Source organism: Panthera pardus, unplaced genomic scaffold (assembly GCF_024362965.1).
Source record: "Panthera pardus isolate Hobbes unplaced genomic scaffold, ASM2436296v1 HiC_scaffold_2, whole genome shotgun sequence".
NCBI classification, from domain to species: Eukaryota; Metazoa; Chordata; class Mammalia; order Carnivora; family Felidae; genus Panthera; species Panthera pardus.
The window spans coordinates 864148-884213 of record NW_026526765.1 but is presented as its reverse complement, the minus strand read 5'-3'; the positions used below and the strand labels follow the sequence as shown (position 1 = coordinate 884213).

Sequence of the window (20066 nt, the reverse complement as noted above, 5' to 3'; positions counted from 1 at the left end):
TCCTCCACTCTGGCGCCCGATGGGCTGCCCCTGCCCTGCTGTCCTCCAGCCCTCTCAGTCCCCAGCCTTCAGTGCGGGGCCCCCGGGCCGGCGGTACGGGCACCCCCACACTGGGAACCAACAGAAGTACAGCATCTGGGCCCCACCAGACCCTCCCCCTCAGAACCTGCATTTTACCAAGATCCCCCCGAGGCATCTAGGAGCCCTGCCAGACATGGCTGGGGACACCCTGGGCTGTCCGTTCTGCACCCCCGGAGTCCCAGCATTGAAGGTGGGCACCGTCTCACCTTCGGTGCCGGGACACGGACGGTTGGTCACCCCGGGGCCCGGCCGGGGGCTGCAGCCTGGACACACCCGGAGCCTAGAGCTGCTCGGCCAAGGGTCCCGCCACCGCGAGCACCAGGCCGTCTGCGGTACAGCCCGTGGAGAGGCTGGCAGGGTCCCTCAGGGAAAGCGCCCCTCCAAAGCCACCTGCCCCAGACGCGGGTACGTTAAGAACAATGGCAGGAGATTGTCGCTGCGGCAGCACGTGGCGGGGGCTGTCTCGTCCCCCAGAGACGCGGTCATCACCACTTCGGTCAATTCCCTGACGAGCTTCTCCTCCGGCTTCGTGGTCTTCTCCTTCCTGGGGTACATGGCCCAGAAGCACAGCGTGCCCATCGGAGACGTGGCCAAGGACGGTGAGTCCCCCTGGGCAGGCCCGGGGCGCCCCCAGCTCTGCCTGCTCCACGGCCCTGGCCACCCCACCCGGTCCTCCCAGCGTTTACCTCGCGCAGTGGGAGGGAGAGCCGGGGCCTCAAGTGCAGCTCACGGGAGTGTCACGTGTTCCAGAGCAGAGAACCCACTGTACTCGGTGAAGCGACGCTCCCGCCGCCCTGCTCCCTCCCCGCTGCCCACGAGCTCCCGCCAGAGGCCTCAGAGCTGCAGCACCAGGCTGTACCGCCCAGTCCCTGGGGTGGGACCTGGCACACAGCTCCCCCCTGGACCTCGTTGGCACTTCGGCGGGGGGCCCTGCAGCTCGGGGTGGGGTCCCTGAGCTACTCCAAGCCACACAGACGGCAGGGCTGGAGAGAAGCCGGGTGGCTTGGGACAGATCTGGAAGGGATGCGCATAATGGCCGGAGAGATCCTGAAGTCTCAGACACACAGGGCAATGGAGACGCATGTTCCCAGCCCACGCCCCCAGCCGACCCGCAGACAGCAGGTGTGTGAGTGCAGAAGTGGCCACAGGGGGGTGACACGGGGAGCAGGAAGCGTGCCCGGAGGCCGGGCTCAGGTGTGGGGTGCAGACGGGGCCCTGGGCATTTGTGGGGGCTGCCCGGTCCTGGCACGCGGGTGCAAAGTCCCGGCATTGATTGGGTCGGTGCGGGACTCCAGGGGCTCCTGAGATCACGACAACCCCTCACCTGCCCAGGACTGCCTGGCGGGTCAGCGAGGAGGACTCTACCCCTGCGCCTCTGTCCTGACCCCTCGCTCCCTCTGGGAAGGCACCTCTCCTCCTGGGGGCTGCTCCTCAGGCTCGGGAAAGCCCTGAGTCTCACTGATTCATTTCCTCCTGGGTCTTTTCACTCGAGTCAGGGGCAGGGCAGCTGCTCAGGGAGGGGAGGAGGGGAGCAGAGGGCCGCCCCGCCTGTGCCCGCCGCTGGCAGCCATCACCCCGTCTGGTCCTTGCGGCGCTGAGGCCTCAGACTGCCTCCGTGAAAGTAAGAGGCGGAGGTCCGGCCTTCCGGGACTGGTAGGGAGGTCAGGGGCTGGGCGTGTGCTTCCTAAGTCCACACTCTTTCCTCCAGGAAAAAAATCCAATAAAGGCAGGAGAAAGGGAACATACTGCAAATAAATACAGAGCGGTGAAATTTACTCACTGCTGCATTTATGCATTTCTTCTGCTTTTGCCCTTCTTTATGGGAAATAGTAATCGCTTACAGAACCCCCATTAACCCCTGAGCACAGAGTGAATGTCTTCTATGCGTTTCCATGGCCAGCAAAGTAAATGTCATTTAGCTCTAATTCTCGAGAAAACAGGGTGAAATGTTAACTGAGGTTCAGAACTGAAAGGCAGAGATACCGATACCACGTTCAGTCGGGCTGACCGCCATCTTTCTGGGTCCAAGGCTTAAGGCATTTGGACTTCAGAGCATCTCTAATGAGCCGCCCCTCACCCCCATGCTGGGGACTGTGCCCCTTCCATGGGAATAGGAAATGCAGGGAAGCCCAGGTCTGAGCACGGGGTCCCACGCGGACCCTGGGACACCCTGGCTGTGGCCGCTCTTCCATTTTCCACCAAGATCCCTCAGTGCCCCAATCCCGTCAGCTGGGGCCTGCCACGGCCCTGCTGGAGACTGAAGGAAGATTCGGGAAGCTGTAAGTTATGTCCTTACACGCACAGGTGCAGCAGGTGTGCTAGTGCCCGTGAAAATAGTGAATTACCAGTTTCTCGTGGGAATATTTTTACTTTGGGATCATTTGAGACCACACCACACTGAGTCTGGTTGAGTCCCGCACGGCTCCCATCCCTGCCTCCCTGCCGGCTCGGAGCCCACGGCCTCCACACCCACCCAGGCCGCACCCACCGGGTAAGAGGGCGGGAGTATGTGTGTCCTGCACCCAAAGCCCACTCCCGGGGATGTCCCAGAAGGGGATGATCCCCAGGGCTCAGATGTGAGCAGAAACCTGCCCCTTCGAAGCATTCGCTGAGCTGGTATTTTCTATATTCGTTATGTGGTTTTCAAAGATCAGACACAAGGCGATTCGTTGACACAGAAAGCCGTTGACGTGATGTTACGGGTGCCATAGCGTGAGCGTGTTCGTGTGTGAGCGTGCGTGTGTGTACGCACATGCATGAGCGTGTGCAAGCTTTTACGTGTGTGGGCACATGTGTGTGGGCACGGGCATGAGTGTGTGAGCATTGTGCGTGGGCACACCCGTGTGAGCACGCGTGTATGAAAACGTGCATTTGCGTTGGGGCACGAGTGTGTGTGTGGGTGCGTGTGTCTCCAACGTGCAAGGGAAAGCCGACCCGGAGGTGTCCCTGTGGTTGTCAGGGCCGCCGGGCAGGTCGCCGGAGCCCCTCCTGCCCTGTCCCGTGTCGGTTCTGACCCCGTTTCCTCTGCAGCCCCCGCACCTGGCCCACCGAGGGACTGGAGGAGCGTGGCGCGGGCCCCCGGGCTGATTTCGGGTTTCCGTTTGCCGGAGTCCTGGGCCAGGCGCCCACCGAGTCCTCAGGAGAGAGGGCTCTTCCGGGAAAACGGGGAAGAAGGCGACGGGAAGGACCCTGCCCCCTCCCCGGGCCGGGGAGGCAGGAGGCTGCGAGCCAGTAGCGAGTGAAGGGTCTGCTTTCAGGGCCCGGGCTGATCTTCATCATCTACCCCGAGGCGCTGGCCACGCTCCCGCTGTCTTCGGCCTGGGCCGTGGTTTTCTTCATCATGCTGCTCACCCTGGGGATCGACAGCGCCGTGAGTGACCCCCCCCCCCCCCACCTCGTGCACCAGAGGGGCCCTGCCCGTCACAGCCGGGTGCCCTCGAGGCCCCCCACAGAGTCTCTGTGCTCACCCCCAGCCCCTGCCTGGCGGGAGGGAGGGACCCCACGACTGCTGGAGACCCTTCCGGAGGCGGGGGGGCTGGGCCAACTCCCCCTTCTTCCGCTCGGGGCCACCAGCCCCGCCCTGTGCCTGAGTCCCACAGACCCTAAGTGCACCCGTGCGGGGCCAGCGGCAGGGGCAGCACAGGGAATGGGGTGAGGACCACCCAGAGCCGGGGCCGGCCCCTCCTACTCACCGCTTTCCGGGACCCCTGAGCCCCCCGGGGGGGTGGACGCACCTGCAGGGCAGGGCAGCAATGGCGCCACAGCCCGGCCCCGGCCCACCGAGTATCTTGCCCGTGGCCCCGTGCGTGTGCGCGCGTGTGGGGCGTGGGTGTGGGCGTGTGCGTGTGCGCTAGGGAGGCAGCACGTGGGCCTACAGGACTCCCTCGGGCTCCTCTGTCCCCAGTGCCTGCTCGGGACCAACAGCTGAGACCTCGGGGTCCCCATGGCTTCCTGGAAGGTGCAGAGAACCACGAATCCCTCCCTGTGTGTGGGTCACGGGCCCTCGTCCTGGGCCCCGTGTCCCAGCCATCTGGTCAATGCCCGCTGGGTGACCACGGCCCCGGGCCCCACAGCTGGTGGGGATGAATCCCATGAACAGCACCTCCCGGAGGAAGTGGTTTCGACAGAGTAGGGCAAAGAGGGCCACCAAGTAGGAGGACGCTTGGAGGACGCCCCTTCGCGATGGCACACGGAGTCCGGGAGGTTGTCCCCAGTGAGCACGGGGGCCCGTGGCCACGCCAGGTGTCCCCAGGAACCAAACAGGCCGTGCTGTGGGGAGACGTCTGTTTAGAGTAGGCGGGCGGGGCTGAGGTTTCGTGGCGGTGCCACGGGTGGTGTGCTGTGAGTGCGTGGCCCACGTTGGCCACTCGGGGGTCACCGCGGGGGACGGCGTCCGCCCCCGGGTCCGCGTTCCAGCGGCCGAGGGCACTCGCACCCCGGATGCCGTGCGGCCCCTGCTTGTGTGCACACCCCGGGTGTGGGTTCGGTGGGCTTTGCGTAGACCGAGGCCCGCCCGCAGTGCCGCACCCCTGCTGTTGCTGCAGATGGGCGGCATGGAGTCGGTGATCACCGGGCTCACCGACGAGTTCCAGCTGCTGCACCGGCACCGGGAGCTCTTCACCCTCTCCATCGTCCTGGCGACCTTCTTCCTCTCCCTCTTCTGCGTCACCAACGTAAGTACCGGCTGGCGCTTGGCCTGACCATTCTCGTTATTAGCCCTTGGGGCCGGACAGGGGGCTGGTGCCACCAGGCCAGACAGAACCGCGGTGTCCGAGAGCCTCCCCCCAGACAAGCCGTGACTTGTGACGCGGGTAGTGTGGTCATACTCGGGGTAGTTGTGGTCACACGTGGGGTAGCCGCGGTCACATGTGAGTAGCCGCGGTCACACGTGGGGTAGCCCTGGGGCATGTGAAACAGCCTCAGGTTACTGCAGCTCCTGGACGCCCCCCCCCCCCCCGCCACCCGCCGGGAAAATGCCTGTGGCTGAGTACCTGCCTGTTGGATCTGTGGGGTTGGGGGCTTGGGAGAGGCCTGTCCGTGAGGACGGGGGCTCCCTTCCCACGGAGGCCCTACTGTGTTTGGCATTTGGTTGCTTTCATCTCTGCACCCAGAGCCCCAGGAGGGGAGGGGAGGGGAGGGGAGGGGTTAGAGGAGGGGAAGGGAGGGGGAGGGGCGGGGCGGTCCTTCCGGTCTCTGCACGGAAGGCACATCCCCGAGAAGCTGCGTGTGGACTGGTTTTCAGTGCCTGCAGCCGGCCTGTGTGGGGAGTAAGAACGTCTATAGGCCGAATCCACAGGCCAGGTGTACGTTTCGGAAAAAGCGTTTTTGTGAGCGAGGGTTCCGTGGGCGGGGCGGGGCGTGCCACGCCGGACACCGCCAGCTGAGCGGGCTCTCCCCCTCTTGCAGGGCGGCATCTACGTGTTCACGCTGCTGGACCACTTCGCGGCCGGCACGTCCATCCTCTTTGGAGTGCTCATCGAGGCCATCGGGGTGGCCTGGTTCTACGGTAAGGACGGAGCCTCCGCCGGGGCTGGCTCTGTCCCTGTGCTGCCTCCTTTCCCACAAAGCCGCCTCGGAAAGGGGTGCGTGTGGACTCCCGGAAGCTGAGCGTCGTGGTTCCCGTAGCGTCACCGAGGACGGGAGGCTGGGGAACCGTCTGCCGGGCGGGGGTCGATGAGGACGGTTCGCCTGGATGGCGCGCACGTGCTTGCCGTGGTCAGAAGCTTTCAGTGTGGCCGCCTGATCGTGCCGTGCAGACGTCCTAGCTGGCCGCTGGCAGAGGAGGGCTTGTGGTGACTTGGGGACGCTAACGGCCGGTGGAGGTGAGGCGACCCACAGAGAAACAGGCCCGTTCCTTCCTGGGGAGCCTGACCAGCGACGCAGTTCACCGAGGTGGGAGGTGATCGGAGGCTTCCAAAGTGCCACCGCTGCTCTCGTGCCCGGCGTCCCCGCCGACCTGGGTGGCAGACCTCCCCGAGTCAGCCGCTGCCTCCTGAGTCCCAACTACGAGCCCCTTGTGGTTGGGAGCCGCTGCGGGGCAGGCTGCCCCCAGACCCCTCCCGGGCTGCCGAGCTGTGTCCCAGGGCGCCCAGGTGTAGTCGTGACAGCCACGGGCACCCGAGCTGGAGAAGGCCCTACCCTTCCCTGTCCCGGACGGTGGGGCCATGGCGCTGGCCCCACCCGCCTGGCCGGGCTTCTGAGGGAGTTAGCAGAGAAAGTTCCGTGCGGCAGGCCCACCTGTCCGTGACCCTGTGCGACTGAGCCCTGAGCTAAAGGTCTGTGGTGCCACACCAGGGCGGCTTGTGCAGGAGCCCCAGGGCCCCTCGAGGGGCACATCTCTGCCTCAGAGCCACAGACGCTTTAGCCTGAGGAGACACGTGGGCTTTGAGAGCCTTCCTGACAAGTAGCTCCTATTCCAAGAACATTTTTCCTATTCTCTTTTCTACAGAAAAGGGAAACCTCGAACTCTGTGCTTTCATCAGCACCTGGAGTCAATGCTTTATCACTTTAAGCGGCGCTCTCTCCCCCACCCCCCAATTGAGCCTCGCAGTGGAAGAGAAAGCGCCTCAGACCCACCTCCGGTCACGAGCTCAGTGCTGGTGGAGGTGCGAGGGGCGCCGGGGACCGCCAGCTCCCCAGGCCTCAGGAGACGGAGTCCGCGTGGTTTCTCCAAACGGCAACTCACGTCCCCCGATCTAAGCGCACAGCCTGTGTTGCTTGTGTGGCTGCGTCGGTGTGCGGGGCTCTCTGCACCAAGCATCCCGAGCCGACGACCAGGTGCCAGGAGGGGCCGCGGGGGCCAGCCTCGGCTCTGCCCGTCCCCGTTCCCCTGGTCCGTCCCCGCGTCTGGGGTTCTGATGATGGGGTTGGCGTGTGCGGAGGGAATTCCGAATGGAGGTGTCTTCTCGTGACACCCCATCAGACTCAGAGCAGCTGTGGTCGTAGGAGCAGAGGCCAGACTCAGGGAGGGAGAGGTCACTGTTGAGGTCTAGAGAAGTGCCAGTTCGTTAGGCTTCCAGCAACAGCTTTCCTTAAAAGATAGTGATTGTGGACGTAGGCTGGCACACCATCCAGCCTCGAAAGGAAGGACATCGTGACGCCCGCTGGGGGGCGCCATGCTGAGCGAGACAAGCCAGGTCAGAACGGGCGGGGGAGGGGAGTCAGCACTTCATGGGGTCAGAGCTTCAGTGTGTGTGTGGGGGGGGTGAGGTTCTGGATACGACGGTGGTGACGGCTGCACAGCAGTGTTGAGTTAATGCCTCTGAACTCAACGCTTAAAAATGATTAAAACAGTCAATTTTACGTCATGTATTTTACCACAGTTTTTTAAAGGGAAAAAGGAGCAGTTGAGGCAGAAAGGCAGGGACAGCGTTGGGGCCTCACACGTGTCCCTCGGTGATCATGATGGTAGAGGAGCCCATGTCACCCGTGTCACAACAGTGAACGTGCATGGGGACCTTGGCCAGCAAGACCAGTGGGCGGTGTCGAGGGGGTGGGGTGGGGTGGGGAGGGGAGCACCCCGGCACAGGCCCGGGGGGGTGGGAAGCACCCCAGCACAGGCCCAGGGGGTGGGGTGGGGAGCACCCCAGCACAGGTCCGGGGAGGGGGGTGGGGAGGGGAGCACCCCAGCACAGGCATAGGGATGGGTGGGAGTGGGGAGGGGAGCACCCCAGCACAGGCCCAGGGGGTGAGGGGTGGGGGGGAGCACCCCAGCACAGGCCTGGGGGGGGAGGGGCGGAGGGGGAGGGGCGGGGGGGGGAGCACCCCAGCACAGGCCCTGGGGGGGGAGGGGTGGGGGGAGCACCCTAGCACAGGCCCAGGGGGTGAGGGGTGGGGGGGGGAGCACCCCAGCACAGGCTCGGGGGGTGAGGGGCAGGGGAGGAGCACCCCAGCACAGGCCCGGAGAGGGAGGGGCGGGGGGGGAGCACCCCAGCACAGGCCCAGGGCGTGAGGGGTAGGGGGGCGAACAACCCAGCACAGGCTCAGGGGGTGGAGGGGGGTGGAGGGTGGTGGGGGAGTACCCCAGCACAGGGCCAGGGGGGAGGGGTGGGGAGGAGAGCACCCCAGCACAGGCCCAGGGGGTAAGGGGCGGGGAGGGGAGCACCCCAGCAGAGGGGCGGGGGGGTGGGAGCACCCCAGCACAGGCCCAGGGCGTGAGGGGTAGGGGGGCGAACACCCCATCACAGGCTCAGGGGGTGGAGGGGGGTGGAGGGTGGTGGGGGAGTACCCCAACACAGGCCCGGGGGGGAGGGGCGTGGGTGGGAGCACCCCAGCACAGGCCCGGGGGGGAGGGGTGGGGAGGAGAGCACCCCAGCACAGGCCCAGGGGGTGGAGGGGGGTGGAGGGGGGTGGAGGGGGGTGGGGGAGTACCCCAGCACAGGCCCAGGGGGTGAGGGGTGGGGGGGGAGCACCCCAGCAGAGGGGCGGGGGGCGTGGGAGCACTCCAGCACAGGCCCGGGGGGGAGGGGTGGGGAGGAGAGCACCCCAGCACAGGCCCAGGGGGTGGAGGGGGGTGGAGGGGGGTGGAGGGGGGTGGAGGGGGGTGGGGGAGTACCCCAGCACAGGCCCAGGGGGTGAGGGGCGGGGAGGGGAGCACCCCAGCAGAGGGGCGGGGGCGTGGGAGCACTCCAGCACAGGCCCGGGGGGGAGGGGTGGGGAGGAGAGCACCCCAGCACAGGCCCAGGGGGTGGAGGGGGGTGGAGGGGGGTGGGGGAGTACCCCAGCACAGGCCCGGGGGTGAGGGGCGGGGGGGGGGAGCACCCCAGCAGAGGGGCGGGGGGGTGGGAGCACCCCAGCACAGGCCCGGGGGGGTGAGGGGCGGGGGGGGCGGGAGCACCCCAGCACAGGCCCAGGGTGTAAGGGGCGGGGAGGGGAGCACCCCAGCAGAGGGGCGGGGGGGGAGCACCCCAGCACAGGCCCGGGGGGTGTGTCCTGACCAGCCTGCTTGGCTCCCTCCGGCCCAGGCGTGCGGCAGTTCAGCGACGACATCCAGCAGATGACCGGGCGGCGGCCCAGCCTGTACTGGAGGCTGTGCTGGAAGTTCGTGAGCCCCTGCTTCCTCCTGGTAAGCGCCCCGCGTGCGCACACGGCTGGGTCCGGGTCTCTCCGGGGCCGCACACGCCTGGGCTTTTCCCGATGATGGGAGGCCGGGGTGGGGCCTGCACGCTGGCCTTAGCCAGAAGGGCGGCCTGGCCCCGAAAATCCTCTGTGGCCTCCTGACGGCATCCCCGCTCCCCCTCCGGCCGCACTGAGAAGCCTCACCACCGGGTCCCCCGTGCATCTCACCTGTGCCGCGGGGGCGAGGCCAGAGAGGCCGGCGAATCTGCACCTCGGGGGTGGGGTGCGGCACAGGGGCTCTAATGCCGAGGACGGGAGTGACTCGGGCTCTGTCGCGAGCGCCCCCCTCGGGACTCTCCCCGGGCACCACTGGCACGTCTGGGAGCTGCCTGGCTTGTGTCATCAGGCCCGGGGCCGCCTGTTTGATTAGCACAGGGCCACACGGGTTCAGTAGGGATCGTCCCCGGCTGCTTCCTCAACAGCAGAGCGGAGCAGTCGCGGACCGAGGCCCGGTGGCCCAGAGCGCCTGGACAGGTGACCCCAGGAGGCCGTTCGAGGGCGGTCTAGGGCTGAGCTGCTCACCGGGACGAGCATCCTGACCCCTTGGCCCTCCGCCCGGCCAGGCGGTCCCCAGCGGCGTGTCTGCAGCTGCTGGCCATCCTGGGCCAGCCTGTGGCTAGTGAGAGACGGAGACAGAGAGAGACGGAGACAGAGAGACAAAGACAGAGAGACTAAGCCAGAGCCAGAGCCAGAGCCGGAGAGGCAGGGAGACGGGAGGAAGCGGGAGCCCGGTCGCCAGCACGGACAGGGTTTCTCCCCAAGCTGCACCCAGACACCCCGAAGCCGCTGACGGCCCCGGCTGGCGCCTGCCTCCAGACCCTCGCGGCGGCGCTCCGAGAGCTGAGGTGGCCGGGGGCGCGGTGTGCGGGGTGGGGGGTCTCCTGGACACGGTGACACGGACCACGTGCGCCAGGCACGGGCACCAGGGGTGAGGGGGCGCGCAACCCCCATCCCACCTCCCGCCCTCGCAGAGCGGCACATGAGCGCCCCCACCCTCTGAGGGGCACGGTCTGCAGGGCCCGGACCCCAGAGCCGCCTTGCCCGGGAGACCCTCCCCGTGAAATCCTTGCTCCCGGGCCACCTGGTCTGCCAGCCGAGAGCCGCAGCCTGAGCTCTGCCCTCACTTTTAGTTTGTGGTCGTGGTGAGCGTCGTGACCTTCAGGCCCCCGCACTATGGAGCCTACGCCTTCCCCAAGTGGGCCAATGCCCTGGGCTGGGCCATCGCCTCGTCCTCCATGTGTATGGTGCCCGTCTACGCGGCCTACAAGCTCTGCAGTCTGCCCGGCTCCCTGCGGGAGGTGCGTGTCCACACGGGCCCCACCCTGTCCCGCCCCGCCCCCACCGGGAGACCACCCAGCCCTGTGGGCGTCCACCCCCCCCACCCCCCACCTCCAGCCCTGCTCCTGCTTGTGCACCCCCATGACTTCTGACCTCCAGGAGGCGTGGAAGGGGCGGGGCCGCAATGGAGAAGGCAGGTGCAGGAGGAATCGCGGCTGTCTATGTGCGTGTCCGTGGGTGCGCGTGTCTCACGTGCCCTCCCGTGCGCGCACGTGTGTGTACCTGTCTGTGCACACTCGTGCTCCACAGAGCCTGGTGAAGGTGGGAAGGCAGCGGTCAGGGCCTGGGGCTGGAATCGGCGCCCAGTCTGTGTGGTGGGGGTTGCCCTGGGGCCCCCCCATCACACACACGCTCCTCCACCTGTAAAGGAGGTGGGGGGGAACAGCCACCACTTTATCTCCTGGCCCGGGATTCCTGGAAGCAACAAAGGACCCAGGCCTCCTTGGAAGGAACAGCCCGAAAGGTCGCTCCGAGGCCGCTCTGTGCCCGCGTCCCACACGGTTTCCTGGGGAGAGCAGGCAGCCGAGCCCCGTTGCTGCGCCCTGGCCAGTCCGGGGACCCTGCTGGGGCCACACGGCTCCCCCACAGGCTGGAATGAGCAGGCCTGGCCAGTCGGGCCGGGTCTGGGGCAGGCACGGCCCCAGGTCCCTGGGATTCCCCGGAGCCTCTTGGGAGGGAGGGACAGAGGGAGCCCCAGGGTCACCGGAGCCCCAGGCAAAGCAGGCTGGCATGACGCAGGGGGACCCCTCACTGCCTGCGGGGCCCAGCCTGGGGCCCTCTCTCACCCTGGAGCAGGCAGGGCTGCAGCTCCAGGGGCCAGACTCCGAACACAAACCACATAACCTCTCAGTAGGTGAGGCAGGTGGGCTGTGGCGGCCATGGAAGGTCCCCGGCCCAGAGACTCCCAGGGGGAGTGTGTGCCATTCACTCACCCGGAACCCACGGCCAGCTTGGTGTCGAGACAGAAACCTGCCCTTTCACACGGGCTGGACTCTGCTCCAGGGTCTGGGGAGGCCAGGCCGTCAGCCCCAGCCTCACGGCGTGTCCTAGGGGCCTGTGCACTTCACCGAGCGCACGCCTGTGCCCACGCCTCCCCTTCCCTTCTAGAAACTGGCGTACGCCATCACACCCGAGCAGGAGCGCGAGCTGGTGGACAGCGGGGAGGTGCGCCAGTTCAGGGTGAGTGCCCCCCCGCCGTCTCGGGCCTCCCTGAGCCACGAGGCCACGTTCATTCCCTGAGCAAACACTGGGAGTGGGCCGTGCGGTGCCGGGCCTGCCCCCCGAGCACCCCTGTACCGGGCGGGGTGGCAAGGGGGCAGAAAGAGGGAGCAGAGGGGTCGCGCGTGGGGCGCGGGCCCCGGGAGGGGGGCCTCCCGCGTGAGGGAGGGGGCTGCCCCACCAGGGACCAGGGAGGGAGACGGTCTGAAACAGCTCAGAGCCTTGCCCGCCCTTGCCTTTGGGGGGCAGGAGGCCAGAGACCGGGAGGTCTGGAGCCCGACCTGAGGGGGTCACTCAGGCTGCTTCGGGTTGTGGGGGGGCTGCAGAGAGGCAGGAGGGCGCCCGGGGTGGGAGGAGCCGGGTCCCACGGGGCCCGCGGCAGAACTGGGTCTGTCCCGTCCTTGGATTTCTTCCATTTAACTTTGGCGAGTTTCTCAAGTGAGACCCTGGGCCCTCCGTCTCCAAGCCCTCTTCTTCCCTAACAAAGCCCTCCACCACGTTTAACCTGGTGTTTTCCCGATCACTTAGTGCTAAGGGTATTTTAATTTTCATTGTGACTCCTCCACCCCGCGAGGTGCCTTCGAGTCCCCAGATGTGCAGGGATGTCTCCTTGATCTGCCTGCGGTCTGTGTGTGAAGCAGTCGCATTTCGCTCAGACGTCTGCGACCCTGTTCCTGGGAGCGAGTGCGGGCCTGTGTGCGGCTGAGCCCCTGACCCTTGGCAGATGCTAGCGCATCCTGAGATGAACGTGCCCTCTAGCCGCTGACCGCGCTCCCCCTTCCGTCCGCCCCGCTAGGCTGTGGTCGCTGCAGTCCGTCTTGGACCCGCTCTGCCTTCGCCTTCGGCTTGGCTCGCCCAGAGCACTGGGAAACACTAGAATATCCCACCTGGGGAGCATACCTGTCCACGTTCCCCCTGTAGCTCCAACAGATTTTTGCTTTATATCCTAAGGCTGCTTCTGAGGTAAAGACACATTTAGGACGGCCACATCTCCCCCGGGACTTCACACGTCTTCTCTCCCTTGTGGTGCTTTTGCTGCTAAAGTTCTCGGGGGCTGAGATGAGTGTAGCTGCACCAGGTTTCTCCTGAGTCTCCCAGAAATATCTTGTGTAATCCTTTAAAAATTTTTTTAATGTTTATTTTTGAGAGAGAGAGCACAAGCAGGGAGGTGCAGAGAGAGAGAAGGAGGCACAGAATGTGAAGCAGGCTCCAGGCTCCGAGCTGTCAGCACAGAGCCCGATGTGGGGCTCGAACCCGCGAACCGTGAGATCGTGACCTGAGCCACCCAGGCGCCCCTCTTGTGTAATCTTTTAACTTTCAACTTTGCGATGGCCTCAAAATGTAGGCCTCTTTTGCAAACCTGGGGTACACCTGGAATTTTTTGCTCTGACAGAGAGGTTTGTCCATTTACATTTGTTGTGATTGTTAATGTATTTAGGCTTGATTCCATGATCTTTTTAACTCTTTGCTGCATTTTTAATGTTTCTTTTTTCCTTTATTACCTTTTTATGGGTCGCTTTTTGGAGGATTTGCTCTTTTTCGCCTTTTTCCCCTTTTTTCTGTTTGGAACTTACATACTCATATACTTTACTTACATAATTACACTTTATTCCTTTAATAGTTACCTTTGAAATCATACATACGTATCTCACTTTACATATATAAAGTACCCCCATCCTTAATATTACAAGGACTTATTATGCGATTAGCGTCCGATTTCTGTCTTTTTTTTAACCCACAGATTAGACACTTATTATCACAATTATTGCTGTGTTGTATGGAAATGCTCTCTTGGGTGAACGTGCATGTTGGCTGTTGATTTTTCCTCCCGACGTTTTGGCATATACATCGCCCCTCTGAGGATCGTTTTCTTGCTTGAAGAAACAATCCTTCAGACTTGCCTTTAAGGAGGGCTCCCGACAAGCTTCCCGACTCTCGTGTGTCTGTGAACTTGATTCTGCCCTTACTCAGGAGACCGCTTCCGTGCGCACACAGTTCTCCGTGGACAGCTGCCGCCTTCTGGCATTTTGAGGCTGCGCTCGGCGGCTCCCTTTGCACAAGACATCGTGCGTGTCCGGGGTCGGTGCACCGGTGGGTGTTGCCGGTTCTGGGAACTTGGCAGCCCACACCTTCCACCCTTGCCCGTTGCCTCTGTTCCCCTCGGGGCTCCGGTTGTGACACTCGCCCGGTCCTCCGGGCCTCGGCTCCCTCAGAGGTTCCGTAAACTCTGCGACACAGGCACGAGGACGTACAGCGCCCTCTTCTCGTTCGTGCACACACAGCTCCTCCTGTTAGATTTATTTGTCTAAGTAACAAAGCCCCGCGAACTGCCACACAGACGCCACGCTGAGAAACGCGTGCACCTGCCCCGCCCCTCCCCCCACCCCTGAAGCGAACACGGTCCCCACCACTTTGGTCTCTCGCTTGACCTCTGCACCGTGTGGTCCCCGCACATCGATAGATACTTCCGTGTCCCTGAAAAGCGGACTGGTCCGAAGTGGGGCGTCCCCGTGGAGCTCTAGGGCTCCAGCCCCTTCCACCTGCCTGCCCTACACGGCCCTGCTCTGGCCCCCGGGGACCCCGGCGGGCAGTGTGTGTCCCAGCCAGGACTGCGGACGCGCCCTGCGGGTCCCCCTGGAGGGGGCGGGGAGCCCTGCCCCACCCGCGGGAGACTCCGCGTCTTCCCGCCCCTGGTGCGGCCGCGTCAGGAACGAGCCTGCATGTTCTCGTCTCGAAGCGTTTAAAACCTACGGTTCTTGCCATTTAGCGATCGAACGGCTTGTGCTCAAAAATAGGCCGAAGTAACAGCTGCATAATAGCAGGTGGTGACATTTGCGGAGGACTAAATACCACTCTTGTCGGTCTTGGCCTCCCGGAGCGGAAAGTGGGGCCTGCCCCCGACTCCTCCGGGGCTGAGCAGACACAACGGAAGCGCAGGGCGCGGCCGTCCACGGGGACGGGGATCAGAGGCGGCCCCGGGGCGCCCGGGGCATCGCCGGTCGGCCAGCCGGCGTTGTCCGCCCGGCGGCCGGCGTGACACACGCCCCGGGGGCCCCGCCCCGGCCCCCCCACCGCAGCCCTGCTCTCCGGCCGCTCCTCGCCAACGGGTTTGTGTACCTGTCTCTCTGAGGCTCGGCGTGTAAGTATTCACGTGTGGTTTATGCACGTATATTTACATTACGTGGAAGGCTGTTCACGTGAGGCGTGTTCCTAGAAGCTTACCGTGGGCGTCCGGCCCGTGGCGCCCCAGGCCAGCGTGCCCGGCTGGGCGTGCTGCGTGGCGGCCGGGCGCTCTGCTGGCGGGTGTCTCGGCCCGAGCGGGGCCCGCAGCCCAGGAGCCGCCTTTACCCAAGTGGCTCCCCGCTCTGCTCCTGAAGAGGCCGTTTCTTTTCTAGCTGCGCCACTGGCTCCTGGTGTAGAGGACGCAGAGGCCGGGGGGCCCCGCCGCGGGAAGCCGGGCTTCGGGAGAGACGGCTGCTCGGAGGGTCCCCCTTCTGCATTCCTGGGACCGCACCACGCAGAGGCTCAGCCCTGACCCCCTGCGCCCCTTCCTTGCCGCCAGGACGGGACTGGCCGTCCGTGCCGTGTCGCTGTGATCGCTTGCCGTAGATCTGTGCCGTCCCCGCAGGTAGAAGACGTCCGTCCGTCCGTGTTCCGTGTGTGCCCCGCCAGCTCCCCTCCCCGGCCGCCCTGCAGCGCGGGTCCTGCTGTCGCCCGTGTGTTGAGGAGAAAAGTGGTAATTGTGGATGCCAAGAGCCCAGTGCTTGTAACTTCCTGGGTGTTCCGTTTGGGCTCAAATTAAGAAAGCCCGCTGTCATATTTCGCCTCATTGTGCAGAAGGCACAGCGGGGAAACCGCACAAGGCAACAAACTGGGGGCCACCACGTGTCCTCCACGCCACGCACCCAGTCGCTCGCGGCCCCCCGAGGGCCCCGGCGTGTGCAGCGCAGATGCTCTGTATTTCCTTCTAGCCGAGAGAAATAAAACTCCGCGGGGTCCGAGTGAACCCCAGTCAGCCGTGGCCACCTCACGTGGACCCCCGGCCGTGGGAGAAGGCGTGCTCCTCACGCGTGGAGTGCGTATCTACCTGGCGGGCCCTGACCACACAGCGTGCCCGTGGCAGGCGGCCTGGAGACCTGGGCCCTGGAGAGGAAGCCCCCCGGGACTTGATTTCTCGCAGGCACACGTCGCATCAGTAACAACACCGTTTACGTTAGGGAATGGCTGTTTTAAATCCTTTTTCCCTGTGAATCAAAGCCAGTTCTCAGAACGCAGGGTTGGTTTCTGAACGTCTGCTTGCCAACGTTCCAGTTGTCGGTTAAGGAATATCAGCCACGCCGGTGCAGACTGCGGCCCGCGTCGCCTGGAGGGAAGCAGCTGCAGAAGTCAGAACCCTGCCGCGTGGTGGCCCAGCGAGGGGACCCTGGTGCCCGGGGCCGAGGAGCTCCCCGCTCAGGGAAACCAGCTCGTGGACTGTCGGGGGTCGTGGCCAACAGGAACCGGGTCTACCTCCTTCTGAGGAGCTGAGTACTCTGCATAGATAACGGGTGTCGCATCTGTCTGTCTGTGTCCGTGGTCGGCATCTTGTGTGACGCATCACCAACAATAAATCCATGTGGGAAAAATCACCGTAGCTCTGTGGCTTCCTTTTCTTGGCTGGAGCTGTGGCCTCACCCACCTGGTGCCTGAGGCTCTCACTCCTGACTCGGTTCTTCTAACCCAGCTCCTCCCTCACCCACAGGGAGCACAGCTGGGCCTCTGGGGAGCAGGCCTTAACCCGAGCCCCCCGCCCACACCTACAGGTGTCCCCGGTGCCCACTGGCTCAGCCCCACCCTGGCCTGACTCTCCGGAGCCCTCATGCGCTCGTCCGCTCCCCTGCAGGCTCCCCACCTGTCCAGACTCCAGCCCTGCGGTCAGACCACCACACCCCCAACCCAAGCCCTTCTTCTGGGGACAGGACACCAGAGTCCTGTGTGGCTCCCTGCCCTTGGTCCCTGAGAATCTCTCGTCCAGTCTGTGGCCAGAGGGGTCCCTCTAGATGCCAGGCAGCTCTGCCCCTCAGCTGGGCCCTCCCGCCAGGCTGTGACCCACCTCCCAGGACACCGGTCACTCCTACAAGGCCCCCAGCCCTGCCCCCGGCCGGCGGATCCCGCAGGCACACCCACATCCGGGCCCTCCTGCCCCCACCCATGTGACCATGCTTGCCCCAGATCGCCCTCCCCAAAGAACACCTGGCTTCCTTCAGGGGCCGTGGGACACGCACAGAGAGTCTTCCTGTCAGTTCCACGGCCCCAGCCACGTGCTGCTGACCCAGGCCTCGACCATCCGGAGCTTCCTGCGCTGCTTCCCCGGGGTCCTGTCTGCTGCATGGCTGCAGCCCACCTTCCCGGGCCCCCAGGTGTCTCCACCTCTGCCAGCCTCTGGAGGTCGAGGGTGAAGACGAGCCATCACGACGGGCCCCGGTGGGACAGAAGACCTGCCCCAAGGGGATGAGCCACGTGGGCCCTAGCGTGGTTATGCTAGGTCACCAAGGTGCCTCGGGAGCCGGCAAGGTCCACTCTGACTCAGTGTCCGTGGCCTCCGGCAGCTCAGGCAGGACCCTGGCCTGTTCCGTTCCTGCTGTAACCTCCCCCGGGTGCCGGTGGCCACGGTCCCCCACAGGGAGGCCTCTGGGCATCACATACCTGGGAGAGCGGTGGGGCCAGAGGTCTTGGGGTGGGAAGGACGTCCGAAACTCCTGGAGGCCAGGTTGTCTACGTCCCTGGACACACAGGGACACGCACGTACACACACTGTGCGTGCTGCACATGCCACATACGTGAATATGCGGACACGTGGGCTGCCCTCTTCGTACATGCCCCCCCACGGCACGTGTACGTGGACACACACACCACGCACGCTGCACACATCACACGCGAGCACGCGTGTGCACGTCCACGCGCTCTCACGCCCGGTCTGCAGCAATCAGCAGAGATCCTCCAGAAAGCCAAGCGCGTGCAGTGCCTTTCTGGACGGTGCCAGGAGCTGCCTTCCCAGAGCCGCGCCTCCCCAGAGCTGCCGAGAGACCCGGTCTCCACAGCCCTTGGGTTATGACGGGAGTTTCGCTGGTGTCCTGGCCCCAAGTGTCCGGGCTGGGGTCCTGCCTAGGCAGTCCGTGGACAGACAGCCGTGGGCTTCCCAGAGCTGAGCCACGTATGGAGGCGACGAGGGGCTTATCCCTCGAATATATAAAGAACTCCTACAAGTCAATAAAAACGGGACGTTGTTGCTCAGTGGTCAGTGTTGACTCTCAGTCCAGTTCTGACACGCGGGGGTTTTCCCCACGTCGGGCAGTTCTGTGTGACCCCGGCGGGCTGTCCGGAGGTTTGGCTACTCCTGACACCATCCGCCAGATCCCACAGGCTCAGGGCTCGGTCCCGCAAGACGTCCACTTCCGCTCTGGGTGAGTCACGAGTGCGGGCTGTCACCCGCGCTTCTGCCCGAATGGCCACAAGTCAGAGGTTCCCACAGCCCCCTTTTCAGGTTCAATGCATTTGCTCGAGTGGCTCACAGATCTCAGAAAACCAAAGAGCACTGGTTTGTTACCAAGGATGTCAAAGGTGACAGGTCAACAGCCAGAGGAAGACATACACAGGGCGACGTCCCCAGCCAAAGGATTTCTGGGATCTGGGCCCAGCACGGTGCTGCACGGAGCGGCCCCGTCCGCCAGCCGGGATGCCCCCTGGACCCCGTCCTTCTGGGTCGTGGGAGGCTTCACCGCGCACTGTGGCGGACTGAGTCACGGGCCACTGGCCGCTGATCCAGCCGAGGCTCCCCCAGAAACCAGGGGTGGGGCTGAACCTTCCAACCCTCAATTCAGGGGGTTCCTCTGGCAACCAGTGCTTCTGCGGGGTTTCCCACAGTGCCCCTCGTCGAGGAAGCCCAGCGGGGCTGGAAAAGGGCTGCGGGTAAGACACACACTTCGCCCTGGTGGCTGCAAGTGATTCAGGAGCCGGGGACCAGGGACCAAATGCTGTAATACAAGATGCTCCCATGACTCTTCTCTCAGGAAACTCCAAGAGGTTTTGGGAGCTGTGAGCCAGGAGCCCCGGATGAAAACCAAACGTACACAAGTATGTGCATAAGGTGTAAGTTACAACGTCACGAAAACCCAGTAGGGAGACGGGCGGGTGCAGAGCAGAGGACGCGTGTCCCCGTGGCCGATGTGCCTACGGAAAGGTACTCAGGCTTGTTAAAGAAACGAGGATGTGCGAGGCAGACCAGCGGTGTGTGACACCGCCCGTCACCTGCCCTACCGGCAAAATTTGAGAAGTCTGCCCCCCGCCCCGTGCCAGTGAGCAGGCAGGGGCAGGGAGCCCCCGTGCATTTCGGGCAGGAAAGCAAATGAACACATCTACTCGCGAAAGCGTTTGCACGGCCTACAAAGTTGAACGTACCGTCACAAGCCCAGTTTTGGGTGCTCCGGGGCCCCACCCCACGTGCGGTATTTCTTCCGCCACCAGGTGTGACCGTTCCCCACCTGCCCGGGCTGCAGCCTAGCAGTTTAGGTCCGGAGCACCCCAGGGACTGCCTCGCCCACAGATGCCTGGCATTCAAGGCCCGCCCAGGAGTGGCCGGTTGCCAAGCCCCGGCTGAGCCGGGTGTACACGAGCCGGGCACCCCACCTGAGGCAGAAGTGTGCTCCGGGCCCCCCGAGGGTCGGGCCGGGCTCCACTGCACCTGAAACCAGACCTGTTCTTGGCCACCCCTCCCCCTCGCTTTCTCCTGAGGGTGCTCCCCTTCCGAATCGGGCGCACCCCCGCGTCAGGCTCTGCTGCTCAGGAGTCCCAACCGGGGATGACGTGCCCCCCCAAATGCCACAATTCCACCCCCAACTATGTGCCCCCCCAAGCGTGCGCACATCTGTCAGGAGCACGTGCGAGTGCTTACGAACGCACAAGGGGACCAGCGGAAATGCCGGTCAGCCCGGGGAGTGAGCACGGTCCAGCTTAGCAGGAGAGGACCTGTGGCAGATGGCAGTGACCTCGGGGGTGGCATCGGAGGTGAACTCGTGTCCCCCCAGCATGTCAGAGCAGGACCTTGTTTGGAGATGTAATTACTGTTACGCTAGGGTGGTTCTGGAGCATTTCCGTGGCCCCACGCACTCGACAGCACAAGTGGTTGTCATTACACATGTGAAGTGGTGTCCTACGTGGGAAAGACATTTAACGGGACGTAATTAGTTAACGCGAGGTCATAGGAAGGAGGTCCGTGTAACCCACCGTGTCTGGTGACCTGCAGGGGGAGGAGAGAGATGGAGACGCAGACGCGC

The 20066-nt window shown here is 64.5% G+C and overlaps 1 protein-coding gene across 1 annotated transcript in view; it reads left to right on the top strand.

The window, feature by feature from the left end:
* SLC6A3 (solute carrier family 6 member 3) overlaps positions 1-16382 on the top strand; it is a 42924-nt gene extending 26542 nt beyond the window's left edge. Inside the window, 8 exon segments of the mRNA XM_053906849.1 lie at positions 556-680; positions 3339-3451; positions 4626-4754; positions 5488-5587; positions 9045-9145; positions 10329-10496; positions 11644-11715; positions 15150-16382. Of these exon segments, the coding sequence (XP_053762824.1) occupies positions 556-680; positions 3339-3451; positions 4626-4754; positions 5488-5587; positions 9045-9145; positions 10329-10496; positions 11644-11715; positions 15150-15173 (832 nt within the window). The 3' untranslated portion in view covers positions 15174-16382.
* Positions 16383-20066: the final 3684 nt, after the last annotated feature.